This window comes from Condylura cristata, unplaced genomic scaffold (assembly GCF_000260355.1).
Source record: "Condylura cristata isolate star-nosed mole 26May11 unplaced genomic scaffold, ConCri1.0 scaffold00003, whole genome shotgun sequence".
Lineage (NCBI taxonomy): Eukaryota > Metazoa > Chordata > Mammalia > Eulipotyphla > Talpidae > Condylura > Condylura cristata.
Window position 1 is genome coordinate 32470438 of NW_004567104.1, and position 14443 is coordinate 32484880.

The following is a 14443-nucleotide window of genomic DNA, read 5'->3' on the forward strand; positions in this document are numbered from 1 at the left end:
AAATCTTTAAAAAATAAAAAACAACTTAAGAAAAATGACAAGCCTTTTGGTGCCTTAATTGCCTCATCTGTAAAGTGGGGTAATAACGACAGCTGGGTCATCAGGACATCATGAGGAAGACTGCAGGTGAGGCGAGCCGGCCCAGGACCTGACACCGTCCGTGGTGAGGACACGCTAAATGCGACTGGCCTTCTGTGCCCCCGCTCCACTCCATGCCACCCTCCCCCCTTTCTCCGCCAAGCTTTCCCTGCTAGAGGTTCAGCTCTGGCCAGGTAGCAGGGCAGGGGACAGCCCCACGGCGTGATGGGGGGCATGATGGAGGCAGTCGGAGGCCCCGAGATCCTGGAGGGCAGAGTCGGGGTCCTCGGCCCCGTCTCCCATCTGAGCCGAGGCCAGACGCGGAGGCCAAGTCCCAGCCAGGGGAGCACCCTTCAGGAGCTAGGAGAGTTCAGGATAACTACAGCAACAGATGTTTTTGGTCAGAAAGCAGCTTCCAAATTGGATGCTGCCTCTTCTTGCTCATCTAACAAACCCCGTATGCTGGGAAGTTTTCCTTATTCTTTATTGTTCTCAGAATAAGGTGTAACAGACATGGGGAGCTTTTTTCCTGTTGCAGGTCACAAACCAGGGAAGGAGGGAAAGGCGCAGTTAATGGCAAGGCGTGACGCAGAGGAGGGGCCGGCTCCGGTGAGACCCAGCAGCATTCGGCCGGGGCGCCTAGGTGCCATGCCTGCTCTGGATGCTGCGAGCACGGGGCGACCCTGTCAAAGGCCTTTCGCTGATGGAACACAGTTAGCAGACATGTAAATGAGATCACCCAGATCCCAAAGAGTGGGTGTTCTGAAGAAACTCAAGAGGGTGAGTCCATAAGACATCTCTGCCAGGATAGCCTAGGAAACTTTTTAAGGAGCTAACTTTGATCTGAGACTTGAGCGATAAGGAGGCAATTGGAGGCCCAAAGAAAGAGCCTAGCAGAAGGGCCAGGAACGAGGAGCGAGGAACGAGTGCGAGAGCGCCGAGGCAGCAGCCTGTTCGGGAACCCAGACTGCACTGTTACCAGGCCTCCGGGTCCGCGCCTCACCCAGTTCTGGGCTGTTGGCTATTCCATTTGCTCTGAGGCCCTCTCTCCAGGAGGGACGTCCTACAGGCCACCGGCAGGAAGTTTACTGTCACTGACCTCACCACCAGGTGAGCCGGGGACCCGCAGAGCAAGAATGGGTGCGGCCTGCATTCTGGTTACTTGCGAGTCACATCTGCCCCCTCACGCGCCCCACACGTCCCTTCCACCTCTTTGGGATGTAACATTCTCTAGAGTAGTAAGACATTTTAGAGCAGTTTGCAAACTCACTGCACACAATCCATGTCTGGCTCTCAGTCCTGCTTTATTTGGCCCACATAGAGTTGGAAAAAAAAATCTGAATTAGCTGCCAACTCAGAAAAAAAGCCAGAATTTTTATATAATGTTTAACGTTCCAGCTTCTCTTTAAAAGCCAGACTTGACGGCACTTGCCCTGCTTTCTCACGGGCAACTCGGGGCTCCCTCGGGCAGCTTCGACTCGCTGATGTCCAGCACCTAACTCACTGGGGCTGGGAGGCTGGCCTCCGCTGAGAACCTTCAGCTCGCCCTCGACAGCGGTGTCTGAGTTATCTCGAAACACTGAAGCGGATGGTCCTGGGCGACCACAGGGTCTGTTTCTCCGTGCAGGAGCCGGGGGCCTGGCCGGGAAGAGAGGGCGACGCCAGGCCGCGGTGGGCGCTCTGTGGCCGGGCGGCCTCTGCTACTCCGAGTGTGCGGGGAGCACGGCTCCTGGCTGCTGCTCTCCCTGCATCCACTTTAAATTATGAACTTAATTTGTATACATGCCCCGGAGCTGTGGGAAATGTAGTGTATGGCTTTATAAATCTACTAAATTAAAAATGTGTACTTCTTCTGAATCACCTCACCTAGCTGCCAGCCGCAGACACAGTGCTACTTCTAGCTGCAAAAGCTCCTCTGTGCCCAGTTTCTGTGAAGAAGAGACGAGAGTGGCCCTCTCTAAGTAAGTGCTTAGGCGCTTTGGAAAGAGCATCTAATAAACCCCATTGACCCCGGCTGCACCTGTTAAACGCCTGTCTCCCTCATACCCACTCATGATTTGTTCCGACTCCCTTGAAGCACAGAATATACACCTGTAACTTTCAGATCTGTTCCATGGCAGAGGGTTGTCAGTGCCCTGCCCTGTCCCTCTGTAAGCACTTGCCCCTGGCACTGGTAAGTCTGGGCTGCAGGGATTTAGAACTAAGGCTGGTGACAGATGGAACTTGAGTTCAGGAGTCCTTAATATTTCAGAGCTTCCTAGTGATGTCCCCAGGGACTGTCCCACACAGGCATCTGCTCATTCATGCCTGCTCTACCTCCTTCCTAAGCTGGTCTCCCTTCCTCCACCTCTTTGTCTGCTCCAGAGACCACCCCTCAAATAAATTCCCTGAAAGTGAGACCCCACGCCCTGAGTTCATTTCTGGGAGAGCTCTGATGATATCTATTTATTTGATTCTGACACTGTCCCTTCCCATCTGGGATGGTTCTTTAACCTCTCTGAGATCAGTCTTCTCACCTGTCAAGTGGGAGAGGAACAGTACCACCTAATTGTGTGGGCTATTGTGAAGACATGTGCCATTGTGCTTATTAAGTGGGAGAAGAGCTCTCAGGAAATAGCAAATCTGCTATTGCTCCTTCATTTAGTCAATATTCATAGAGGTTTCAGGGATCGAGACCGGGGAATTCAAGCATAAATGAGGTGGTCCCTGCTCTTAGGGACCTTTCCTCCAGAAGGACAGTGGTAAAACCAGCCCAGTTAAAGCAGCCTCACGGCTAATCACAAAGGAAGGGTTCCCACGGCCTCCAGGGACCCCTCCTGGGATATGACCTCAGCACTTGGCTAGGATCAAGCGATTGCTCCCACTGTCTCCCACCCCCACCGTCACAGCGGGGGACACTTTATGTGCCGTGAGAGATGCGCCCCATCTTGCGAGCCCAGGGGTCTTCTGGGCGCTGCCAGCACCTGCAGTCCTCCCCGGGTTCTCCTCTTCCACAGCCCCTTCCATGAGGCCTCGTTTCAACAGTGCCAGTGTGCAGCTCTTTCACCACCCAGCGCGTCGACTGCTAAAGTTCCCCAGGAAGCTCCTGGGAGGAGGTGGAGGCTCCCCAGCTAAAATATGAGCTGCCTCGCATGGCTTTATTGATTCAGTAAAATAAATCTCTGCAGGAGCTAATATTGACTTTGGCTATGGAAATGGAAGTGAACAACCAACTGCATATTGATTGGGGAAGGAGCAGGGACTGGCTTCTAGGTGGAAAAAAAAAAAAATACAATTCGCCTAAGAGTGGCAGCAGAGGGTATCAGGAAGAGCTGAGAGTGAGGAGACCCAGTTCTGGCTGACAGTGACCCACTAGGTGGCTCTGGTCAAGTAACACAGTGCTTCTAGGCCTGACACTTTATGAGCAGGAATGGCGGGGAGGCTAGTAGTGCCCAAACACCCACCTGTGGGCAGCACAAGATACTGCTCTTAAAAATTATACATTCCTGGGCTCTCCCTGGTGGCACAAGAGGTTAAAGCACCACATTATGAAGCTCTCCCTCCGAAGCCACTGCAGCACAAGTTACAAGTGGGTCAGGGAGCTGACCCACATGGCGTGGCAGACTGCTCCTGACCTGCCCGCTGCTCCCCTCAGCAGTGCACTTCAATCAGTCTGCCTGTTCTGTTCCCCACTTTGTCTCTGGTAAATCCTCTCACCCACCACACCTCTGGCCTGTACCCTAGTTGTGTAAGCAGAAATAAATAAATATTTTTAAAAAACTACACATTCCTGACACTATGATCTGATAGTTGCCACCCAGCAACCTTAGCGCCCCAGCCCAGAGACAGTGTTTCCAGGCAGTTACTGGCAGCGGCCCCAGGGACACAGCTGGGAAGAGGAGTCATGTCAGAATGGCACCTCCAGGGCTTATGGGTGACTATGGGGCTCCCCGAGTACAGGGAAAGGACCCAGGCTCTGCGTCCCCAGTTTGTCCGCACTCTCCACACACAAGCCTGTGCCCCAGGCTTGATGACTTGAACCAGCTCTCACGCTCCACCTCTGGCACACTCAAGGATGTGCTGGCACGTGCATCCAGCATGCCCTGGCCCCACTGGAGGAAGCTACCAGGAAAAGAAGAAAGAGCTGGTGTGATTTTGGGCTTGGCTGTGTGTGTGCGCGCGGGACCTGTCTGGGGAGTGGTTCTTACGACCAGGTGTCAGGCTGGGGAGAGTCTTTGAGATAATCTGGATTAGCGCCCTGACTCTGGGGAAGGGGACTCCAAGCCTGGAGAGTTACCTCTTCCCCCAGATCACACAGTTTGGCAGCAGCCAAGTACCACCAACCACACCTCTGCCAGCACTGCTCTGACTATCAGAATGGCCTGGGGGATAAGTCCCGGGGCGGGGGGCGGGGGGGGGGGGCTCCCTCCTTTGGGGCCTCGTGGGGGGCAGGCCCAGGTGCCCGCCACTGTGGGCTCTGGGGGGCGGGGGGGGGGTACTCCCTCAACTCTAATCCTATCTGCAGCTCCTGCTTGTTAATTTTATGCTTCATCAGCCGGCAGCTGCAGGAGCCTTTCACTCAGGAGGGATGAAGCCGTGCTGTTCTCCTCCCCCATGCCGCCTTCAGCTGACTTTTGTTAGACATTTTTATTTGTATTTTTAATTATGTAAGTAATGCGTGACCACAACTACTACTGTAAAAGGATTCAAACACCAAAAATACACTAAGTAGATGGTATCCTCCCTTCCGAGGAAGGACTATGATGCCTCTGTGTATCCCATTAAATTAATTTTGCTATTAAATTCAGCTTGCTCTATCCCACCTTATTAAGAAAAATCCCAGTTCCAAGAATCCCCGGCAGAATCTACTTGGGAAGGGGACATGACCAGAAGGGAGGAAGGAACGGAAGGGCAGAGTTGGCGGCAGGACAAGAGATACGGAGGGGTGTCTTTACCTTCCGGTCATCTTTGAAGGCATCAGCAGTGGCAGTAAAGTGCGGGATGACCTTCTTACAGTGGGGGCACCCTGCATGGAAGAAGGGGAGAATGTTGCCAAGGGCCTTGATAGAGTCTTCAGAGAAACCTTTCAGGAGCTTCTCCCCTTCTCATCTGACCCCCAGCCCATGTCCATCCCAACGCCAGGGTCCACACATCAACGCTGCAGTGCAAACCACCACCCTGTGCATCTGCTGTCGGACGAGGACTTCATTGGAGCTCTGACTGCGGCCACCTGGTGTATCCCAGAGTTCACTCTTCCCACCCCACGTCTCCCATCATTCACCCAGCCCAAGTGGCTGGGGCGAAGGAGCCCACTCAGCTTGCTCTACAAGCTCCTTCCACACAGGACAGCCACAGGGCTAGGAAGAACCTGGCCCAGGGTGGAGAGGGAACTCGTAGTTAGAAAAGAAGGATGTGTGCTCAGGAAGGGAGGCTGTTACAGAAAGGGTGGGAAGATGCTTGTAAGGTGGTCCAAAAGAGGCAAGACTTTGTAATTTTGGGTCTTTAAAAAAAGAAGGCACCACCTCTTGTAGTAGGGAGCCCTCCAGAGTTGGGCCACAGGAGCAGAGACTGAGGACAGGACAGAAGATTCTAATTTTAGAGACTCAGCCATGTTGACCTAAGATGGGCAGTTACCATGCCAGAATATTCCGAGCAGAGGGGGCTCAGAACAGGAGAAAAGAAAGCAGCAGCAGAGATCTGTGTAGTGACTGGGGAGCAAGGGGGTTGGGGGGAAGAGAGAAGGGCAGTATTTCTTAGTATTTATATTCCTTATATATAATATAAATTACATGCTAAATATTATAAGTATATATTATTTTTATCATTGAGGCTTTTCTCCCTTTTCCTTCCTTTATTTTTATTTGAAGCCTTTATTATAAAATTGATTTTCTAACATCTTGTTCAAGTGCAGAGGAATCTTGTATGAGAAATTAACATTGAAAAAATTTAAAAGGTTGTTTTGTCTTTGTATTGTCTCCTGCCCCTTTTTACCAGCTCATGAACACAGCTCAGGAGTCAGGTGCAGAGTTCAGGGAAGAGCAGTAAGTTAGACAGGAGACTCTAGGTGCCAAACTCTTGACCAGGGACCTGGGCCTGAATGCGCTTCGTTTGGAGAGGTCTCTTGGCGTGATCCATGACTTGAGGTGTGGCAGGGCCAGGCCTCCTACCCTTGCTTCTGGTGCCCAAGACACCATGTTGCACAAAGCTATTATTTGACAGAGGGAGAGACCTCACTGGCACCCCAACAGGGTAGGAGGCTCTACCCCAGAATCCCTGGGATTTAGGAACACATCTGTCCCAGCAACCAGTGGGGCCTTCCTATCTACCATGAAAGCCCATCAGTCCAGAAGAGCTAGAAAGTCCGTTGCTCAGGTCCAGAGGGCTGGGGGAAGGAAGGGAGAAGCAGCTCAACAGGACTCTCCAAAGTCGACCCAGTACCTGCCCAAGGACTTCTACTTCTATGGCCAGTTTCTCATTCACTGCTGAGAAAGCTCGCACTTGAGTACCCTCCAGTCTGTGACAGAGAGAAAGGAGGAGCTCTGTGAGAGGCCCTGGGCAAGCAAGGGCCTCCCAGGTCTCAGATTTGTGCCCCACTCTGCCCTGATGGAAGATGTTAACTTCTTAAAATCCACTCAGCCTTCAAAGCACACTCCAAGGACAGATGAGGACAGCAAGCAGCTCTGTAACAAAACCGAGGTCCCCCAGGACCGGAAAAGGCAAAGACAGAGGAATATGTTAGTGGTTTGAGGGCTGGTCTGAGGCTGGGGGTGGCGGGGTCAGGAGAACCCCGCCACATAGTGAGAGTGCAGAAGAGACATTAAGCATTACTGACACTTGAAAAGTGGGGGTAGGCTGGGTGCAAACAGGAGGGCTGGCTACAATCCAGCGGGTTTATGACTTGATTGAGCTGCCTGGCTTCTCCATAAGTGCAGCTTTTATTATCCCCACTCCATTAAGCTGAGCTGTAACCTGGGGGAGAGAGAGAAGGGCAACAGAAGGGTGGGAAATTTGAGTCTTTTCTTTTAAGTCTCAATTCACAACTTCAAAATGGGACTACACAAAAAACAGAGGCCCCAAACACCTATGTTAGCAGATGAGTCAGTCGCTTCCTCAGCTTAAGTGTTGATTAAAACAGAGGCAGGGGGAGGGCTTGGAATTAAGGTGCCTGAACCTACACCACAGCTTTCCACCGTGGCCGGCCTCGCAGCCACTTGGAAGGCCAATGATAGCGGGCCAGGCAGAGATGCTTAGGAAAGAGATGGAAGAAGAGACAAAGGCCCACATTGCTAAATTCCAAGATTTAAAAGCGTATTCAGGGCCTGTAGAGGAGGAGGGAGTCCAGGGCTAGAAGGAAGTGGCCAGGAGGCAAGCAGGCAGCCTGGAAGACCCCAGGGACACAGGAAGACTGAGGCCTCTGCCATACACAGGAGTAGAGGGCTTCGGGACTGACATGAGAACGGTCTCCCAGAGTGAGGAAAAGAACCTGCCGGAGGGCCTGCCGTGGTGGTGCAATGGGTTAGGACGCAGCACTGCAAGCTGGCTGCAGCCGCTTCAGTGCGAGTTCGATCCTGGCCCTGGCGCTGACCCACATGGCGCGGCAGACCTCTCCTGACCTGCCCACTGCTCCCCTCAGCAGTGTACTTCATCCGTCTGCCTGTTCTGCTCCCCACTCTGTCTCTGGTAAATCCTCTCACTGCTCCTGTACCTCTGGCTTGTACCCCAGTTCTATAAGCATCAATAAATAATAAATAGGCCTTAAAAAAAAAAAAAAAGAAGAACCTGACAGAGCCAAGAGAGGAGCTCGTGGAATCTGAAGGATCTCTTGACCAGGAATGAAATCAGGAAAACAAACTGAGCCCAGAGTTGTCAGGCCATATTCCTCTACCTTGCCCCTGAGTGAGTGGCCCCGATACTTACAAGGGGCATAGAACATGACCAAAGTGTGTTTCTTCTTCTTCAGGGTCTCCCGGAAGTTGTCCCCTGCCAGATGCAGCACGCTGGTCTGCTGCTCTTCCCAGGTGGGCTCTGGGGGTGGAGGGGCCTCGGGACTGCAGGGAGAAGGGTTGAGGGGACAGTCACAAGCAGAGGCTGGTGAATGAGTAAGCACCCCCCCCAACACACACACACACACATACACGGGGGAGCACACACGAAGACACCTCCGTGTTCTTTTTAGAAGTCTATTGTAAGACCTCAGTTTAAACACGAACAAATCTGTGCTCCCCGCTAAGTTATTCTGATTCCCTCTGAGACACCTTTAAGAAGGCATTTTGTGAAGGTATGGAAGACCTGAGCCTATTTCTAGGCAGGACCATCCCCTCAGGAGTGGGGTGTTCACTCCTTGCCGTAGGCATCTAAGCTCCTCTGCACCCTGACTGCCTCCCTCTTAGGCACCTTAAAGGGTTCTCCCTTATCTTTTGCTCCTGAGCCCTTGTTCAGGTACAGAGGGCCTGGGCCAAGGAGTGAGGTGGATCTGAGTTCAAATCCAGAAGACCTAGCGGCCATGTAGCCTTAGATATGTTATTAACCCTATGAACTTCCAGTTTTCCTTTTGTTAAATGAGGACAATAATACTTACTTCCCTGGAGCCTGATGAAGAGCAGGGAGGGTGTATGTGAACAGCTATTTTTGTCAAGACTGATTGTTTCTGAAAGCCTATCCGCTCTAATAGATGACAGTCTTTCAACAGGCCTTGATCATTTAACAGTCTCTCCCCGTCCAGTGGCTCTTTCCACCCTGCCTCACACAAATAGAGTCCAGGGGCTTTCAACAGCCTTTACTGCCCACCGCCCCACCCCACCTATAATCACATTTCTCTCACCCTTCTCTGAGAATTGTTTTTGGGGAGTGGTGTGTATCTGGTGGCCTGATACCCTCTCCTGAATTCTCCATCCCTGCGCCCAGCACAGAGCAGCATGCGCCACCCTGGGCGGCTCCCACCTCTCCCCTGCCCCCACCCCCCCACTTCCCTTCCCGTATTCTTCCTTTCACTTCCAGGCTCCCTGTCACGAGCCCTGGCTCAGAGGTTGTCAGCGCCTGCCTGACCTTTCTGCTCTGTTTGGAACCTGAATTCCCTCTCCCAGGCAGGCCTGCTGGCAGGCACAGCTCAGTTACCCACAGCGCTGCCACCTGTGCGCAAGCCTGGAAACACCATCAGCCTCTCCAGACGCCGTCTGCTCACCCTGCTTCTGGGTGACAAGTCTCAACTATCCATCTCAGAGCCATCTGCTGTTCACGTTCCGCCTGAAGGCTTCTTTCCGAACCCAAAGGAATGATTATTTGTCTCTAGGGATGGCCCTCCACCAAGATGAACCTAGGTTTCTTCATCAAGTAAATAGTATAAAATATCTACCCTCAGTAGATTCAGGAGGAAATGGGTTACCAGATGCAAAAGCATTCTGCAAAGCTGGGCAGGTATTATCATTCAGTGGTGAGCTACTGGTTAAAGCTTCACATGAAAGCTGGCATGAAAAATAAAGACGTTCCTCTGAGTATTCTCACATCATCCACTGTACTAATAAGCACAACAGTCTGATCTACCACAAATTCTCTAGGCAAGTCAATGGAGATGTACGGTTTCCACTTTACAGACAGGAAACCGGGGCCTGGAGGGTCCGTAAGTGCATGGCTGGGGTCAGTCCTGAGCTGAGTGGGGGTCTCTCAGACCCCCAAATCCGTGCTCTTTGCCCTCAGTGCCTTTTGGAGCTCAGCAGCAGGCAGGCAGGCATAGAAAGGACAGCCACCTTGGTGCTCACTATCTGTGGCCAGCCGTGATCTGTCCTGAGCACAGATCAGCAGAGATTAAGCTTCTAATTTCCCAGCTCTCTAACCAAGGACTATGCCTAAACCTCTACCTGTTTCAAGCTCTCCCAGTGAACCAGCCCATCACAGAGTGAGGCTGGACCAGCAGTGTGAACAGAGTGCTGGTCCTCTGCTCAAGACCCCAGAGGACCCGGAGAAGCAGGAACCTCGTGTCTTTTGAGGCAAGTCATCACGCCTCTCTGCCCCCTACAACAAAGGTGCGGCTACTCTTAGAGTCCACCCTCAGTGATGTGCAGGACAGAGTAGAAGGGGCCCAGACCAGGATCTCACCAGCTTGATCACCCCTTCCAGGGCCTCTCCTGAACCTATGGGTAACTTGGCTCCCCATTCTATAAACTGATGTTTTTCAAAACATGCAGGCTGAACATCCTATTTGCACTTCTTGAATCAAAGCACCAGGGATAACAGCTCCAGGATTTGAACTTTAAATAAGCACCCTGATACTAGATGATGCTTATATACATAAAAGTTTGCAGACCAGTGTCTTAAAAAGGAACTCCATCTTACAACATTGCCATTTTTCATGGTTCTCATGTTGCTTTGTGATGTCAAAGTCTTGGTTCTTACATGGGCATCATTATGCCACACAGGAACCTATGAAAAGGCTGAGATGTCTTCTTTTATTTTATTTTACCCTCAGTACTTAAGTGGGGAAATTTTCTTGAATATTCAAGTGTGTGAATATGAGCAAGTGTGTGTGTGTGTGTGTGTGTGTATGTGTGTAGAGGAGTGTGTGCAGGAGAAAGCCTATTTAACTGCATCCTATTATTAAGTTTCATCCCGACTGCATGGCCCAAGACTTCCTCCATTTCCTACAGCATCTGTGATGGCACGGCAATGTCAGAAATACAGGTTTCAAAGTCCTTGGGTGAATAGGGGTCCTCGAAATAGAAATCCTAAGGTCACTTGGGCCTATTTTTGGAGATAGGGTCTTTAGAGGGGTAATTATTAAAATGTCCGGCAACCTTCTAAGATGGGATTTGGGCACAGACATTTAGGAAAGACCCTATAAGGACCCAGAGGAGAAGATGTGCCAAGGAGAAGGTCTTCAGAAGAAGCCAATCCTGTCAACTTCTTATCTCAGACTTGTGGTCTCTTGAACTGTGAGAGGAGAAACCGCTGTTAAGCGGCCCAGCTGTGTTACTTGTTGTGGTAGTCCTAGCAAACCAATGACCAGCTGAAGGGGCTCTTGAAACTTTTATTCTCACCCACAATCTCAGGCAGGATACTACCAAAGGCCCAGTCAACCATTAGCAAACCTGGAAGCAAATGAGTGCAACACTGATGTGAAGAGCTGTGTGTTTCCCACATTCCATTGAAGGGGCTGGAATAAAATATACACAGAAAACCTAGGGCTCAGAGAGGGGGAAAGAATCCCAGCTTACTGGAGCTGAAGAAACAGCCCATGGAGGCCTCTAGGGAGCTGCTGGGAGAGGACCTGTGTTAGCAGGGCAGAGCTAGCTTCAGGCACAAAGTCAAATCTATCTAGGCTTCCTTGGTCCTGAGTGGGGGTCGGCGCCCCCTAAGGTTCACCATCTCCTCAAAGGTGTTTCCAGAGACCAGCAGCCAGGAGTCACGGTGTACCATGAAGAACAAACTTACTTTTGCATCCACTCAATAATCTTCTTCTTTGTCCTAAGTATGGGCGCTGCGTATTTCTCTCCATTCTTAAAGTACTTCAGTGTAGGAAACTCAGAGATGTGGAATCTCTCTGCGAGGGCCTTGTTGACAGTAGCATCGACAGCTGCAAGGACACCAGAGCTCTGGGGTGGGGGAGAGGCCAACCATGCATGACAGCCTCAGACGCGGTGCTGGCAGACAGTGAAGCCCAGGTGCCAACCCCCAACCCAAGAGGCCTGCCAGAACTTCACTGGGGTAGCTGGCGCCAGCTCATAAACCCAAGGGAATAACTGGACTTTTAAATCTGCCCTACCAATGAGGCTGGGTTGTCTGAGCTGTTCCCCATATCCAGGGTCCCAGAACAAAGAGGTCAACCCTTGGGGCCTCACCCCAGAGCCATGGCCGGTCCAAAGTCGCCTGGAAAGGTATGGAGCCACGACCCTATTGTCTCTCTACACCTCTCCATCCTTGGTAGAGCCCTCCCCATGTCTGACTAAGGCACGTCTACTCAGGGACGCAGAAGGACCAGAGACCTCCAGAAAGCTTCTCAAAGACTTGCAGAGGGAAGCTGTAATGATTCACACCACTGACTCTGTAGAAAAGAATGGTGGGAGAAGGGGAGGATAGGAAGCTTACGTCTGCTTCTCCATGGAGGACTTCCGCTGCATTCTCAAACTCTGGCTTCATTTTCTTACAGTGTCCACACCCTGTGGGAAGAAATCAAGAGTGACTATTCCCATGGCCTACAGGCTCCAGTGATGTCTCCACCTCTGTAATATGGCTTAGCCCTTTCCCCAGACATCAGGGGTACTCCAGAGCAAAGGAAAATGAACGTCAGTTCAGAAAAAGAAATATATTTTTTAAAAAGATTTATTTATTCATACAGAACAGGCCAGAGGTGCAGGGGCAGTGAGAGGATTCCCCAAAGACAGAGTGGGGAGCAGAACAGGCAGATCAACGAAGCACACTGAGGAGGGGAGCAGGAGCGATCTGCCGCGCCATGTGGGTCACCTCCAAGGCGGGCAGGGTTCGAACTCATGCTGAAATGGCTTTAGCTTCTTAGTGCTGTGCTTTAACCCGCTGCGCCACCAGGGAGGGCCCCAGAAAAAGAAATCTTTTACCTAATCAACTAAGAGGTCGGGAAGGAGGTCCAAGAGGCAAAAATGAAACAATTACTAACCCCATCTGAAAATACCCTATTAGGTTTTGTATGCCAAGCACTGCTCTAAGCACGTTAAACATCACCCTGCAAGGTAGCAACCAACATTATTTCCAACTCACAAATGAGAAAGCCGAGAGCCAAGGTGACATATGCAGCCACAGGTCACAGAGCTGGGCCGGAGACCAAGCCAGCTGGCTGGAATGTGCTTCCCAGGGCCACAGCACTGTCATCCCGCCTTCTCTCCCAAGAGGCAAGAGAGGTACTTAATAGACACACAGTACTCATTTACTGGTCAGCAATGAAAAGTACAGACCTAATTTAAAAAACCAGTAACAACAACTAGGGTGACAGGGATTTGAGAAGATTTCTTGGACGAGGCAAGTGGCAGGACATGTGGAGTGACAAGGACAGAGACAGATGGAGACGGTGAGGCAGCCACAGAGGAGAACAGACTCATTAGCAGGGTGGAATCCCACTGCCAGAGACCCAGGAAGGCAAGGGCCTCAGCTGTGTTCCCACAGCCTCCTCTGGAACCGCTGAGCTCCTGAACCCCCAAAGGATGGTCCCCAGGCTGGATGGGCAGCTGCCTGGCCTTGCCATCTCCATGACAGACGTCATTAAGCTGCCTCCTCATGCACTCTACTCCCCCAGAGTAAGACATTTTTTAAAATCACAATGAAAGTAGTAAAACCTACTTCTAGAAATATACACAGTGTCACATTTGATTTTAAGGGTTCATGGTCTGACTAGAATCCACATGGCACCCCCATGAACTAGACATTTAAGGTCATCATGATATTGAGATATAAGAATACTACTTTCCAGGAGTGAACATTCAGCCCTATCACAACTATTTGTCACTTTTAAACAACCAGATTACAAAAGGCTCTTTTTTAAGTTAGTTGTCAAGAACTGAAATGTGTTTACCCCACAAAGACAACATCATACAAAGCTTCTATGCAGGTCCTCAAGAGTGACCATGAGGACCCTCCCTGGTAGCACAGGGGCTGAGTCTCAGAACTGGGCAGCTATCGGCAGACACTGCAACACAAGTTCGATCCCCAGCCAGGGACACACAGAAGAATAACCCCCAGTGTGTCCCCTCAGGTGGCCAGGCTCAGGCGTCCATCCACACCAATCTCTAGCTCAGGCGAAAATGGAACATCCCCGGAAACAGTCTACTGACTCGACATAAAACATGTTGGCTTATTATTATTATTATTTTTTCTTTTTTGGCTCTTGATGAAAAAGCACTATGACTTTTAAAGGGATGCCCCAGGCCTGTCTCCAGGCTGACAGTTCCCTGCGTCTTGCCACAGGTGGCCATCCCCACCCTCCTCTCCAAGACTGATCTCCTCTGACTGGGGCGGAGTAAAGACGCTCAACCTGCATCACGAGACCTCAAGAAAAGGAAGCGCTGAGACACTCCAGCTTCTAAGGAGCCCAGCAGTGTGCCCTGGAGAGGAGGAAGTGAGGACGTGAGTGAGGGTGACTGAGCACAGCAGTGCATTGGGAGGACACCTAGCAGGTCTCAGAAGAACCCGAGTGGCTTCTGTGGATGATGGGGTAAGTGGGCAAATGATGCTCCCTTGACCGTCCACTCTCCTAACTAGGATAAGAACGGCGCTGTCAAGTTAGTGCCAGCAGGGTCCGTGGCCAGGGAAGGTAGAGGCGCTGGCGTGGGAGTGGGGGAAGAGAAGATGCAAAGCCAGCCGTTGCCATGCAAAGCAAACCACTGTTTCTTTTTATTTTATTTTTTTATTTTTATTTTATAAGTTTATT

At 51.2% G+C, this 14443-nt stretch overlaps 1 protein-coding gene across 1 annotated transcript in view; it reads right to left on the minus strand.

The window, feature by feature from the left end:
* Window positions 1-4859: 4859 nt before the first annotated feature.
* The window catches only part of PDIA5 (protein disulfide isomerase family A, member 5), a 75001-nt gene continuing 65417 nt past the window's right edge, over window positions 4860-14443 (minus strand). The window contains exons 12-15 of the mRNA XM_012734595.1: window positions 12136-12206; window positions 11482-11642; window positions 7975-8105; window positions 4860-5083 (exon numbers count right to left, since the gene is read on the minus strand). Of these exons, the coding sequence (XP_012590049.1) occupies window positions 4923-5083; window positions 7975-8105; window positions 11482-11642; window positions 12136-12206 (524 nt within the window). The 3' untranslated portion in view covers window positions 4860-4922. The remainder of the gene's footprint in view (window positions 5084-7974; window positions 8106-11481; window positions 11643-12135; window positions 12207-14443) is intronic.